Source organism: Sphaerodactylus townsendi, linkage group LG02, assembly GCF_021028975.2.
Source record: "Sphaerodactylus townsendi isolate TG3544 linkage group LG02, MPM_Stown_v2.3, whole genome shotgun sequence".
Taxonomy (NCBI): Eukaryota; Metazoa; Chordata; class Lepidosauria; order Squamata; family Sphaerodactylidae; genus Sphaerodactylus; species Sphaerodactylus townsendi.
Window position 1 is genome coordinate 46,600,100 of NC_059426.1, and position 15,177 is coordinate 46,615,276.

General features: G+C 41.5%; 1 protein-coding gene across 1 annotated transcript in view; it reads right to left on the reverse strand.

Moving 5' to 3' along the window:
• Nucleotides 1-15,177, reverse strand: part of ARHGAP15 (Rho GTPase activating protein 15) — a 520,646-nt gene that overhangs the window by 442,853 nt on the left and 62,616 nt on the right. The window contains exons 4-5 of the mRNA XM_048486956.1: nt 13,105-13,195; nt 3,093-3,182 (exon numbers count right to left, since the gene is read on the reverse strand). Of these exons, the coding sequence (XP_048342913.1) occupies nt 3,093-3,182; nt 13,105-13,195 (181 nt within the window). The remainder of the gene's footprint in view (nt 1-3,092; nt 3,183-13,104; nt 13,196-15,177) is intronic.

Here is a 15,177-nt window from a genome sequence, read left to right on the forward strand (position 1 = left end):
GTTGTTTTAAATGGTAGGTTTGTCTCATTTATCCTTTTAATTTTTAATGTGTATTTAAACGTTTTATGCCACCTTCCTGCCCAATCAGTGTTTCCAAGGCAGTGCACATAAAAACATTATAAAAATAATTTGATAAAACAAGACCAGAATCAGGGAGGAGGGCCAGTAACAGTTATCAGGGGTATGCCAAATGAACATCATCACTTGCTAGCAGAAGACAGAGGGAGACAGATGCATCTCTCAGGAGACAGAGTTCTAACCTCAGATGGAAGGCAACCAATGCAGAGCCTCCATGGTTGACTGCAGTGAATATCTAAGTTCATATGGAAGAAAGTGGTCCTTAAGGTATGCTGGTCCCAGGCCATACAGACCTTTAAAGTTCAATACCACCACCAATAATTGTTTATTTGCTATTTAAAACATTTACTAGCTGCCTTTCTCCATTGCAGAACTCAAGGCAGCTAACAGTATAAATAAAATGTTATATAGACATAATAAAAACCACTAATATAAAACCCATACAAATCATTGTTTAAAAACTCCAATAAATAAATAAAACTGATCCTCAAATGCCTCCTGAACATTAATGTTGAGAGGCCAGGGACAACTTCCTGCATAAATATGGAGCTGCCACAGAAAAGACCCTCTCTCATGTACCCATTAATAAGTGTCTTTAATTGGTGAAATAGTCAGGAAGGCATCTCCTCGCGGTCTTAATTCCCAAGCAGCAACATGTGGAGGAAAATGGTCCTTCACATACCCCAGTCCCAAGCCACATAGGACAAAACAAACACTTTGATTGGAGCTCAGGAGGAATCAGCAGCCAGTACAACTGGCTTCAACCAGTGATCCAGCCATAGCATTCTGCACTAGTTGCAGCTTCTGAGCACTCTCCAAGGATAGCCCCAAATAGAGTGCATGGCAGTAGTCCAGTCTAGAGATAACTGAGGCATGGATCACTGTGGTTACATCTGAAAGAACCCAGAAAAGAATGCAGTTGATGCATCATCTGAAGCTGAGAAACACACTCCAAAACACAAGTAGTCACCTGATTTTCTAAGATGATGGCTGTATCAAGCAGCAGTTCCAAGCTGCAAACCTGGCTTTTTAAGGGGAATATAACCCTATCCAAGGCAGGGGAGATCTCTGCCTTTCTCCTAGGAGAAAGAGAACCTCTTTCTTGTTAGAACTGAGCCTGGAGCAAATTAGAAGCCAGCATGGATGGAACAAGGCTGAAGTGATTAGGTCTCTATGACCCATTTCGGCCAACATTCTGTAACAACTGCAGAATCTGGACAGCCTCTGAGGAAGCCCTATGCAGACTGCATTCCAGTAATCTACTCTAGAAGTTACCAAGGCATGCAGCACAGTGGCAAGATCTTTTCCGCCCAAGAAGAGCCACAGCTGAGTCACATCAAAGCTGATGAAAGACACCTCTGGCCACCACTGACACTGTCGTGGGACAGATGCCGCCGCAGCCACGGCCTAAGAGATGGGCGAACCAAAGATCGCTGGGGTTGCTCGCCCTCTCTAAGACCAAGGTGGGAGAGGCCTGAGGCAGCTGCTGCACCTTCCCACACCCAGGATCCTCGCCAGGCTGTGTGGCCCCCTGTCTTCTCCCCCAACCCTCCAGTGCCACGGAATGTTGCTTACCTCTTACAGCTGTGCTGGTCATGGCTGGTGGGAGCCAACAGCCTGGGGAAAGGCTGTGGAGGAAGATGGATCCACGGTTCCAAAGGCTGGTGAATTGTGTGGCTCATTAGGGAGGGGAGTTTATCCACCAGGAGATCTAGGTCCAGGAGAACCCTCAAGCTGTGAACCTACTCTTTTAAGGTGAATGTAACCCCATCCAGAATAGGAGATAATCCATTTCATGGGTCAAACCTTCCCCCCACCCCCACTAGTAGTTCCTCCATTTTGTCAGGACTAAGTTTCAGTTTGTTAGACCTCATCTATTTCCAAACTGCATTCAGGAATCTGTTTATGGCTTCCACAGCTTCCGTGGGATCTGTTGGCAGCACAGGATAGAGTTGAGTGTCATCTGCATATTGGTGTAATTTAGTGGAGATGATTTTGAATTTCTCATGCCTGCTATTTTAACCTGAATCCTCACATTATAATTTTGCTTCTCTCTTGTGCAGACTGAACCTGTGATTACTGTATACTACTTTATTTCTTCCTACCATTTTTTTCTCAAAATTGTACAACGTCGTTCCATTCTCAATAAGCCCAAGTTACTTATTATATGATACCTATAACATACACTGTTTGTGTAAATTGCATATAAAAACTGTACAACACGCCACGCACAATTCCAATTAATCTACAATACCAACAGCAAAAACTGGAGAATTAAAACCTCTGACAACAGTACAAAAGAAGATAAAATAAACAAAATAAGAAATAGTAGCTTATCCCTGCAATTCTCCAGTGATATAAATCACAGAGGCTGTAACCCGCCACACACTTAGAAATCACTCCCACAGAAATCATTATGTTTAGGATCAGGCTATTAGCAATCGTATTAAATTATTTTGCATTCATTAAAATAATCTGTATTTGAGAAATTACATAACCTTTCAAATTGGCTGTGAAAGGTGTAGAAGGCTCCCCTCCCCTCTCCCCCCCCCCCTGCCCCACCCCACAACTCTCTTTACTCAGGAATGAACCTGACATTAAAGCCTGAGAAATCATACAAATAAACAGGCAAATTCCACTCCATCGGAATCCAGCTTGTGTTCCATTTGTATGGGTTCACTAGGTCAAGGAACCCAGTCTTAAACCCAAACAAATTAACAATCAAGTTTTAAAAACAAATTGAAAGTGGCACATCAATCAGTAAATCAACAGGTTCTCAATGGTTATTTTTAGCAGATTCAATCATCAAAACACTTTAGCCCAGAAAAAAAGAAAGGAAGAGTGAAGAAAATGTTTTGCTTTTTGAATTGCTTTACCAAAGTACAAACACTGTCTCGGCTCACTAGAGTTGAAAGTGGAAAGGAAGCCTGGTTGGAGATTTTTTTTCCTTCTCCTAAAGCTGAAGTAACCAAAACAAACAAACAAAAAATAGGAGATAATAAATCATGTCCTACCTGAAAAACATTCTTTCTACTAGATTTCTCTGTGGTCCATTCAACGTGAGCTCCATGCAAGTCCACCCATTCAGGTTTATACCCTGTTTTCTGAAAATAACACACAGAAGAAAATAAAACATGAAGAACCAAGAATGCATAGTGATAGAGGCATATTTATCAGATAATATGCTGAATGTCCAGAATTTTGAAATATAATATCAGCCTTTTCTTTGAAGCTGAGATCAGAAATGTTTGCAGGTACCTGCCTAATACACTCCTACAAACTAGATGCTGGTGTCATACAGTTTAATTAATTTTTCAGTTCTATATAGCAGTTCTATACAGGCTCAATCTCATTTGGTTAAAGTTGGGGAGACCCAGGTTCAAACTCCCACACTGCCATGGAAGCTTGCTAGATAACTTTGAGCCAATATAACAGATGGCCAAATGATCTACCCCTTTCTATCAGACATCAATCCCCTCTATTCCTATTTGGTGTAACAGTCAATCTGGGCTAATGGATGGCTGAATGAGCCAGATGGAAAGGGGAGTGAAAGAGAAAAAATTGTTCCTCTCAGTTCTTGCCAGATACGGTCTGAACCTTCGTAGAGAGACTGGATCTATCTGTCTCAGAGCCTGAATGGACAGTACAGCAGGCGAAAACAGTATATTATTTCAGACAGGGTTTGCGCCTCCAGAGGAGAAGCCAGGAAGAAATTCTTAGGAAACTTTCAGCCCTATCCAAGAGGCCATGTCCCCTGTCCATCCCACTACTCCGGCGGTGGCAGGAGCGCTGGAGACACTGGTGCTACCGGTATGTTCAGTGCTGCATCCCAGCACCAGAGAGGGCCACGGCAGCTGCATTCTGGCAGAATCACTTCTCCATTGGGGCAAGTGCCATGGGAAGGTCAAAATTCACTAGTGTGGCTGTTCGCTGCTTCCATGGATTAATTTCCCCCCCTTGGATGGGGCCATAAGTATGTATCTCAGGGCCTGGCTTTTGAGATAAAGCTGGCCAATTTCAGTGAACACTTCAAACAGGAGACTTCTCTGTCTCAAAGTCTGATTTTCAGACTTTGTAGAAGGCTGCAATACTGAAAAGTCTTGAAGGAGCTCAACCATATACTATGAGATTCCTAAGACTGGGAAAGGTTCATCTTGGGAATCAGCACCTAGCTGACAAATGCTCTTTGAACCAATGGTGGAGATACAAGGTGACGGAGGGTGCACCGTGCCCCCAGGCTCCTCTCCCTTTCCCCCACCCCCGCGGTGCCCCCCATGGCGCCCCCTACCCCCTTCCCACACTTACCTTAGCCCCCCCGCGGCGCCCCACCCCACCCCCCTTCCCACACTTACCTTAGTTCCTTTCCTTTTTCTTGAACTTTTTCAGGCTGCAAAAGGTCTGTTCACAGTAAAAACGGCCTGAGGGGCTCACAAGGTCTCCTGGGAAGTATAGTTCCCATCAGGCCATTTTTATTGTGAACAGGCCTTTTGCAGCCTGAAAAAGTTCAAGAAAAAGGAAAGGAACTAAAAATGAATGAGCTGGAAGGAAAGAAGCGCAGGACGGAGAGCCATGAAACAGCAGAAAATACAGAATGCTCACCGGGCGCAGTTTGGCCCAGCTACGCCTCTGCTTTGAACTCTCACCTTGTTAACTGAAATGTTATAACTCTGGGACACCAGCAGTATATATAGGTATATAGGTATATATAGCTTCGGGCCTCCTCACTTAACTCCCATCTTCACCACAGCTCCAGTGCAGCATGATTTATGTATGATGGTCCAACAATTCCCAGCACAATGTTTTTAGTGGTCAAAAGGGGTCCAGATTCCCCTTTTATGATCAGCAGAAAAGGCTATGTTAGGTCTTGGACCTTAAGCCAATAAACAGACTCTGGATTCTTGATCAGTAGTGTTTATTGAAAGGCAGGAAGTACCTAGCTTGAGAAAGCCAGTTGTGTTCAACCTAGCTTTCCCGGGTTCCTTTATCTTTGCCCAATCCCCCCTGCCGCTTTCTCAGAAAAAGTGTGAAAAGATTTGTTTAGAGGCTTAGGTGCCTTCAAGGCCACGATATTGATAGATGCAGCCACCTGCCTCGCCTCCCCCCTCGGGCCAATGGCCATATCCTGTTTCCCCAAATCAGAGAGGCTCCTCAGGGTCATTCAGCCTAGTTATCTATAATTGGTGTCAAAGCTATAAACATCAGAAGGGGTAGGAAGAAAAGCGAGAAAGGCTCTTTACATATCAATCAAGGTGCACATCAATCAGGTTACATGAGAGTTACAATAAGGTTACATATGCCAGGCTTCGCTCCTCATAGGCTGGCAGGATATAAACCCTAAATTTCAGAATCTCAAGCTTCATTTCAAGAATAGTATCTCCAATTAATAGTTCTCTCTTGGACTAATTTGTATGCCCATGAATGCCATAGATTATCAATGAACTAGGCATGATAACGAAGAGGTAGATAAATGAGGCAGTTCGCATCATATATTTCGTATACATTAGTAGTCCCATGTACCTCTGGTTACATAATCATATGGACCAATTATTGAAGAAGAGCAGGGTATAAATATTTTATTAATAAATGTTTGAAGTTATGAAGTTATGGTGAAACAATCACATAATTGTCCCATAAGCACAACTCAGACTAGCCCCAGGCAAGGAAAGAAGGGAAGAGCCACCATTAGCCAATGGGAGTCCGTGACCCACTTCTTTGCAACCTATTTATGGGTTGCAACTTATAGGTTAGGAAACAGTGTTCTAGATACATATGACACTCAGGTCTGCAAATACTTATAAATGAGCTTTTTTGAAACCTGGCAGTTTTTTAATACTTCAAATTTGATTTCTACAGTCTTTCACATTTACATTTCATACCCCCACCCTTTACCTTTATTCTAAAGGTTATCAGTGCAATCCTAAACAGAATTAACCCCCTTCTAAATCCATTGGAAAAAATGTACTTAAAAGGGTGTGAATCTGTTTAGAATTGCTCTGTCAAATGCTTGCTCTTCCACAAACACTCCAGAACACCTAGGATTTGGAAGTTCTTCTCTAATTGCTATTCACCGTTGCGAACAAAATACTTCTTGAGTATACCATTTGCCCTTGATATCATTCCTAAAGTCCATAAATCCCTCCTACATTACATTAGAATAAATCAAGGCTAATACAAGTGCTCCCTCAAACATTTAACGTCCTTGCTTTGTGTTCTTCAGTCAGACCAATTATGTTACATCAGCGCCATTGGAAGAGGCTGTGCTTATAAATTGCTACAACTGCCTGTTATGCTGAAATCTTGCTCTCTGTGAATATGGATTTCAAAGGCATTTTCACTACATAAATTAGTTTGCAGAAGGTTAACAACCAGGGGTAAAATATCATCTTCTGAATAAACTCTCCAGAGGGTGAAAAAAAACACTTTGTGGACTAGCATTTTATGTCAAAATAGAGATTCTTGTAAAAAGACATTTACTTACAGAATGTTGCTGACAACTTCATTTAAAGAACTCTAGTATAGAAAGTACAGCTGAAACAAAACCAAAATTTATTGTGTCGTTTATACCCTAAATATTTTAGTGACTGGCTCACAAACATACACTATTTTATTTAATTACTTTTAAAATAGTGTACCTCATGAATGTACCAGCTGTTGTTCATGAAAATAAAGGTGTACCAGTGAGGTGCTGGATTTGCGGCCCTGGAAAACAGCCCAGAATAATGCTAGCAAAATTATGTTACTGTGCTAAAAAAGGTTCCCTCATAGAATGCTGTAATAGTGTGCAAAGTCCTTCCAAACTACAGAAAAATTAGAGGAGAGAATATAGAGCAGAAAAGAGATGGCTATACAAGAACTGTGACCACTTATGTCTTTGTGTCCCTAGATCTTTTGGTTACCACTGAGCCAGATACATTGGTATAATACCTCATGAACACATAAAGCTTATAATGAGTCAGGCCATTGGTCTATCCCAGTGGTTCTCAACCTTTCTAATGCCACAACCATTTAATACAGTTCCTCATGTTGTGGTGACCCCCAACCCTAACATTTATCCATTTTACAGATGGAGAACACTGATGCAGAGAGTCTTAGGTGACCCCTGTGAAAGGGTCGTTCGACCCCCAAAGGGGTCCCGACCTCCATCCAATTCAGTACTGTCTACTCTGGCTGACACAAATCTCCAGGGTCTCAGGCAGTATTTCACATTCCCTGTTACCTGACCCATTTAAATGGAGATACCAGGGACTGACCTTAGTTAGGCCTTCTGCACGCAATACAAATATTCTACAACTGAGCCAGAGCACTACCCCATCCATATTGTTCCTTACTGTATTCCTTATAAACAGTAGCTATCTATCCCGAATCTCAACGGTCAGGGATTGAAATAATATGGTTTAATGATACTTTCAAGAATATGTATTTTAAGATGGTTTGCGCTAAAGTTTGGGAAAGCGTGTTTAAAATAAGCAAATAAAAATTATAAGATCAAAGTTATAGGCTGCTATTTTCATAACCTTTCTCCAGATTATCTCACTCATTTATTCCAGACAAAGCAACAAAACACATATCTAATCTTTCACCTACTTCAGCAAAAATGACAAACAAGAACTGGCTACTGAGGACTTGTTTATATTGCAATATGTATGTATATACAAACGTTGGACAGGTGGCTTTATGTTGGGACTGATTTTTATGCAGAACTGGGTGGAGCTACCAATTTTTGGTGGAAGTGGGATACTTACCTGAATATCTTAGTCCCCACAGTGCTGGAAAGCTTCATCTAAGCTGTGACAACTATCTTTGGGCAAAGTCAGGCTGTCCATGTTGATCCTGCATTCTCGTGAGGAAAATAGGATTGCCTCCAAGGTCCTAGATACTCCTGTGTTCACATAGTGCTGTCAGGATCTCTGAAACAGTTTATCATTCAGGCCTGGTTCAAAATACAGAAGGAACCTACTGCAGAATGCCATTTCCTGTGGCAAATTGTGGATGGCCATGCTTTAAAAGTTTGCCAAACACATCTGGGGGCTTTTTCAGCATTAACACTTCACTGGATCACAGCCTCTGGAGGCCCAGACTCAACCACTGGATAAATCACCATAATACTTAGAACAAGAAATCTTCCAGTTCATATAGACAGTTATTCTGACTCAGCAAGTGTGATTCATGACTGGAAGGTTTCTATGCTTGGACTGCCTTTCTGGAAGCCATCCATTTGTTCAGTCACAGTTAATAAGTAGGGCCATTTCCAGCAGGGCCACTGATGCCCCCTGTCCCCCATGTTTACTCAATGGAATGATGGGGGAAATTGGGAGAGAGATGGCTATTGATGCTGGGACATCACTTCCTATTTCAGAATAGGATTTTCATACAAATCATAGATTTGAAAATTCCTAGAACACTATGAATCATGGCATCACTGGCAATTCCCAGGACCATTGGCGGTGGGGGGACTGCCAGGATGCCACTTCCTATTTCAGAACAGGAAGTAAAGAGATCCATTTTGACAGCACCAGTCACTTGTTTGGGAAGTAGTACAGGTGCTTTCAACTCTTGACTGTGCTGACCATCTGCATGTGCATGGTACCTGTATATCTGTTTCCCCGGCAGGTCTAGAGAACTGGCGGGGTGGGGAGAAGGGGGGCTAAGATCTGGAAAGTGGCACAGGAGAGAGTTACTAAGTCATGTCTAGGATTGTCTTATATGTCAATCAAGAATAGCAGTTGTTTTCTCAGGCTAACTAGATATATATCTCACGCAACCCAATTCTAGGACTGTTTACTCAGAAGTAAGTCCCAGGAAATGCAATGGGACTTAATCCCACAGAAAGTGCACAGAAGCATGAATCTTGATTCTGTAAACAAGTCTGTGTTTGCGGCACTAAAAAAATTTAATCTGGAAATAAGAAACAAAGGAAGATGGAGTTGCTATATCCATTTGCACTTTGTAAATAAGAATATTATTACAGTTATGCTAAATGACTATTCTTCTCATAGCAGCAAAAGAAGGATTATTAAAATACCCTTTTATTTCTTTCCTGTGTGTTACTGGAATTTAACTGTGCACTGAACTGTTTTCTTTTTGTTTCATATTTTTGCATCCATTAAAAAAGATTGTTTTATGCACAATACTTAATCATCAAGAATTAGTGCATTAATAACTTTTTGGTTTAAAAGTATATCCATCATTTTAGTAAATCACATCATTTCCTTACTAAAAATAAGATTGCTGTTATTAAATTCATACTACAATCAACGAACGTTGACTTCATTACATTATTCAATTAATGGTTGAATTCTTCCATTCGGCAAAGTAAACAATACTTGAAAGAAAATTCAGTAAACAAATATTTTTAATGAAATCACATGTGTACATTTTCTTCCTTTGCTGCTCTCGAAAACGAGCAGCATGAATGGTTTGTTGAAAACATTGCATTAGCTGCATCAGAAACAAATCAGACTGCCTCCATAAAAATGCTTTTGTTAAAGAACTTTTCTTTCTGATCCTGAAGCTCACCAAGAAACAGTGATGTGCTATTATTGGCAGAATACTTCGGTAGTGGGAGAATTCAACCATCAAATAATAATGCAATGACTCCAATGCTTTGTGGCAAAATCTGGATAGCAAATGAAATTTACAGTCTAAAGAAACTATCTATATACTATGCTTCTATCCCTTAAAAATGACCTAGATCAAAAAGATCTACATCCATACCTAACCATTTCTGGGCATTTACTGGAACTTCTGTGAGTTCCTGCTTACATTGTACTCCTTGCACTGAATCAGAAGCCACTCCCTGAAGCCCCCAATGTCCAAAAGCAATTTATCCTGCCCAACAGATGTTTGGAGGGGGTATCTCTGAAGCCCCTCTGTACATGCAAAAGCTACTCCTCTGGTACTTTAAACTTTGTATAATTTTTCATTTTATTTATTCATAATGAAAGTTATGTAACACAATGGTGACCAAGGAAGGACAGCAGTCACTCCAGCTTGGCTGTTGATGGTGGGATATTGCCAAATCTAACTATACCATGAGTCCCCAACTTTTTTAAGCCTGCAGGCACCTTTGGAATTCTGACACAGGGTGGTGGATGCAATCGTAAAATGGCTGCCACAGTAGCCAGAGCCAACTACAAAATGGCTGCTGCAGGAAGCAGAGCCAACCACAAAATGTCAGGGACTAAGGTCATGAATAGCCCTGATAGTGACTCCTTAATCTTTCAGGCGAAAGCTCTGTTTAACAGAATACCTTTTAAAATTAACATATTGTTTAGAATATTATTTTAAATGTTCTTAATTATACACAGCTTACTTTCAGTCAAGCAGTGAAGATCCTTGTGTTGGGGTGATATCTGCAACCAAAGGAACTTAATCAAAAACCTTCACAGCCAATCATATCTCCAGTGGCCAATTAGAAGCCCTGCCCACTTTCTAAAAACACTTGGCAGGCACCAAGAAAGGTATCAGAAGGCACCATGATGTCCATAGGCACCAAAATGGGAATCCCTGAACTAATGTGTTGGGATGTCATTATACTCACAATGTAAGTCTCAACTGGTTGATATCACTCTTCCCTAAAAGGTGACCCAGTGTGTGTGGGGTGGAGTTATATCACAGGTATATCAATATAAATGCAATTTAAAGGACTTTAACACAGCCCTTTATCTTGCAGCTATTGTATGTAGTGAGATCTGTGCCTGTAAGAGGAGTTGATGGCCAGAGTTAAAAGAACCAGGAAAAGCTGCAGAGGCCTGTTGAGACCAGCAAGCTAGCTGCAGAGCAGGCAGAGAATAGCTCCTTGTGTGTAAACAGAGAAGCATCAGGAGACCACGATACAGCCTCACTGTGCAGCTAAGAGCCACAAGGTAAACGTTTCATGCATAATGGTACCCTTAAAATGCTAAATGTGCAAACAAAACTGAATTAGGAGAATTATCAATGCAACTCAGACCTTTGTTGAAAACACAGACTAACATCAGATTGTGAAAACCACACTAACAGGTAGGCTGTGTTTACTGTCGTGGTGACATGTTGGGCAGGCCTGCTGGACAGGCTAGACTCAAGAAATCTTAGAGACCAAGACTGGCAATCCAGAATCAAGAACATTTTTGAAAAACATTTTTAGTTATCGATCTATAAAAAAATATTTGCTGTCTCTCCAGGGATATGCTCAAAGTGGCTCTCAGCTAAAAAATACAGTAAAAGTTAATGAATAACATTCCACAGCTTCTAAGAACAAGCCACACCTTAAGCACAAGCCATTAAACAAAAAAGACAGTCCTTTGGTTACACAAAACCACATGAGCAATTTGGAAAGATCCGTCTCTTAGACCCTTCCGCACACGCAAAATAATGCGTTTTCAAACCACTTTCACAACTGTTTGCAAGTGGATTTTGCCATTCCGCATAGCTTCAAAGAGCACTGAAAGCAGTTTGAAAGTGCATTATTCTGCATGTGCGGAATGAGCCTTAGTTAAACACCTAAGCAAAACGAAATGTATTGGCCTGGCACCTAAAAGAGAGTAGAGTAGGTGCCAGCTGAGACTCAAGGGAGAGGGTATCATACAGGCCAAGTGCACCACACCTCACCTTTGCAGGTAGGGGACACAGAGATCATGAGGATCTTAGCTGGAGGGATGAACAGTAGGAGAACAACAGTGCATCATAATCAATAGCAGTTTTCATTGGGGAATACATTGTCGATTTTACACAGATAAGATAAGAAGGTGACACTGCAACAGGTTCCACACCATTTCTAATAAATATACATTTATAATAATTTCCTTTTTGAACATTCAAACAATTATCTATTTAACCATCAAAGCACCTAACCTGATTCATATAATCATCAAAGATGCATCTTATTGTTTCCTTTTCCTTTTTTGTCGAATATACCATTAAAAGAAAAAAAGGAAAGTGCCCCCTGGCTCAAAATACCAATGGCACAAACGCCAGTAACAGAACAAAACGAAAAGGATGCTCATCACCTGACATCCCTAAATGCATTTATTGTTTGTGACTCCTGTCAAACAGAGCACCTTTTTGGTCCCCCATCAAACCAATAAGGTATGGCAGGTTTGATCAAGCCTTGGGAGGCCATCACAATAGGGCTCTGTCAAACCTGTCCCTGTTCAGCCCACAGTGTCATAATTTTATAGATTTCTCTGGGGTTTTTTGGAGTCCAGAGAAGAGGCTCAAACTCTGCAGCAGCTAGCATTGACGGAAAACATGCCATGATGACTTGTGCAACGTAACTGTCACATCTCTGAAGACTACAATCAATGATCTCTCCTCGGGGCACATTTTTGTTTTAAAAAACCGGTATGGTGAATTCAGCTTTGAAACACAGAAACTACATTAACCACATTAGAGCAAGCCACAAGGAATATTCAGGAACATTACAGAAAGTGTCAAATTTAGACAGAGATAAAAATCACTTTGCTAACTTCCAATGTTTTGCTCTTTGGTAACACCCTATATTAAGGTGCCATTTACAACTACTTTATTATTATTTATGATATGCAAGCCACTTTATAGCAAACAGGATAGAAACTTAAATTCATCTATTAAAGATGCAACCACAGGGTTTAATACAATTTACGTCTTATAATATCCTTTGTAACAGATTCTCATCGCATCATCTGTTAAGCATTTATTACTAATGCATTTTATAACATACTTCATAATACATTATTTGAGGAAGTAGTTGCATTTAGAGATCATTTCATAAATAAGAATAAAGCATTTATAACTGGCACCTTAATTTAAAGTGTTACCTCCACATTATGGGCAAGCCACTCACCATCCATCTCACTTTGTAATTATTCTCAAAAAGCATCTCTTAATAAAAGATATGCTGAGTTCCTCTCTCATCTGATTAAAAGTTTATTGAGTCATTTTCTTACATCTGCTCTCAGATGTCTCAGGCTTAGCAGTTCTGTGATTTTTTTTCTTTTTTGATGATGCCAAACTTTTTATTCAATAATGTTCCTGAAAAGATGAGATATAAGAAAGATAACTGCTTACCAGATTGGCCACAGCTGGCTGTTTGGAATCTTTGTAAAATTCTAACTTTTGATCAGTGAGAACAATCCAAGAAACAGTCCAGTTTTTCCTTTCAAGAAAGAACATAAAAATGAACTGATCAATTAAGCAGACACTCATTTTTCTGTGTGGGTGAAAGATAAACTTGCATGGGTAGGCCATGGTTCCAAATTATTCACCAATTGTACAAGTACACATGCATGAGCCAGTGAAATGTAGTGGTCAGGAGCAGTGAACTCTAATCTCTTATTGCCACTTCTCCACATGAAGCCTGCTGCATGACCTTGGGCTACTCACAGTTCTCTCAGAACTCTCTCTGCCCATGTAGAGGCAGGCAATGGCAAACCACATTGCAGAGCTGCCGCTTTGCATGGAGTTTGGGGCAGAGTTGAATAATGACCTGCAAGGTTCGGCCCACCCCAAACTCTATGTAAAGCTCAAGAGTGGGACAAGCTGGGCTCACTCTGCCCTCAAACTAAACATGGAGTTTGGGAGTGGTACGGGCCCTTTTGATGCTGGTCACAGCTCGCCCACATCCAGCTTTAAGCTCCACCCAAGTCTTGCTGAGGCCAGGATCAAACTGAGCAACTGGGTAAGGCTCCAGCTTTATACTATTGCCTAAACCACCCAAGCTCCACATGATTGGTAACTCCACCTTACCTGGAAGCCTACAGTTTATAGCTGGACCTGGGCAAGCTGAGGCCAGCATCAAATGGGCCCACATCACTCCTCAAATCCACAAGGAGTTGGGGGGTAGGGCAAGCCTGGCTGCCCTGTTCTCGAGCTCCTTAGGGATGGAGCATGCCCCACTGGCCCTTGTTCAACAGCATCCCTGCCCCAAACTCTATGTGAAGTGTGGGGGTAAGGGGCAGTTGTAAGGGGGCAGGATTCAGCTGTGGGTGGTCAGTGCCCAGGATGTGCCCCAGGCATCATTTTACATAGCTATGCCCCCAGAAGGAGGTCAGGAGAAACATGAATGTCTAAACAAATTCCAAGCTGGTGGGTGAGATACTAGCAAGATCCTCTCCCCTCCCCACACCTCTGTATCTTTATTTTGTCTGGTTGTCTAAAAAAACAGACATGCAGAAGTTTTTAACTGTTTTTTCTCTTTTGTAAATGTTTGAAAGAAGCATTCATTCATGGGGGAAAGTATTCCAAACATGATTCCATGCAGAGGGTCCTAGCCTAGAGTATTCTAAAATATAAACACAAGTCTAGAATATTATAAAATACCTATAGAATCAGAATTTTTGTATCTTGAGGGAAATCAGTTCATCAACAGTTAATTCTACTTTGGCCGCAGCATTGCCCTAAGTCAGTGATAGCAAACCTTTTTGAGACCGAGTGCCCAGATTGCAACCCGAAACCCACTTATTTATAGCCGTGTTGGGAGCCGCCTCAAGCCCTTCGGGGATGAGGCGGCCTATAAATTTAATAAATAATAATAATAATATTGCAAAGTGCCAACATGGCAATTTAACCTGAATACTGAGGTTTTAGTTTAGAAAAACGGTTGGCTCCAAGGCGTGCATTACTCAGGAGTAAGCTTGGTGGTAGTCGGTGGCTTTGCTTTGAAGCTACCGTGCAACTCTTCCAAAGGGTGAATCATGACCCTTGGAGGGTTTATTCAGAAGCAAGCCCCGTTGCCAGCAACCGAGCTTACTCCCAAATAAAGGATCACGCTTTAATTCTTCGCATGAAAATCAGTGGGGTTCAACAGTGCTCAACAGGGTTACGTACACTGATCCCCAAAACGAGGTCTTAGGTTTAATGCTCATAATCGAGCCCAGCAGCCCAGGTCAGCCTAGGGGGGGGGGAGCACTCTGTTTGTACATGCCCACAGAGAGGGCTCTGGGTGCCACCTCTGGCACCTGTGCCATAGGTTCTCCACCACTGCCCTAAGTAAACAGTGTTTGCTTCAGTTGGGGAAATTAGCTGAAGTCAGAGAGCAAGAGAGGATAACTGGGACTGATAACCTGGAATAACATTGATACCAGGATATTCCTGAGTGAAAACTGTCAAATGAATAGGCAGTTATATAACTAAAATCAGGTT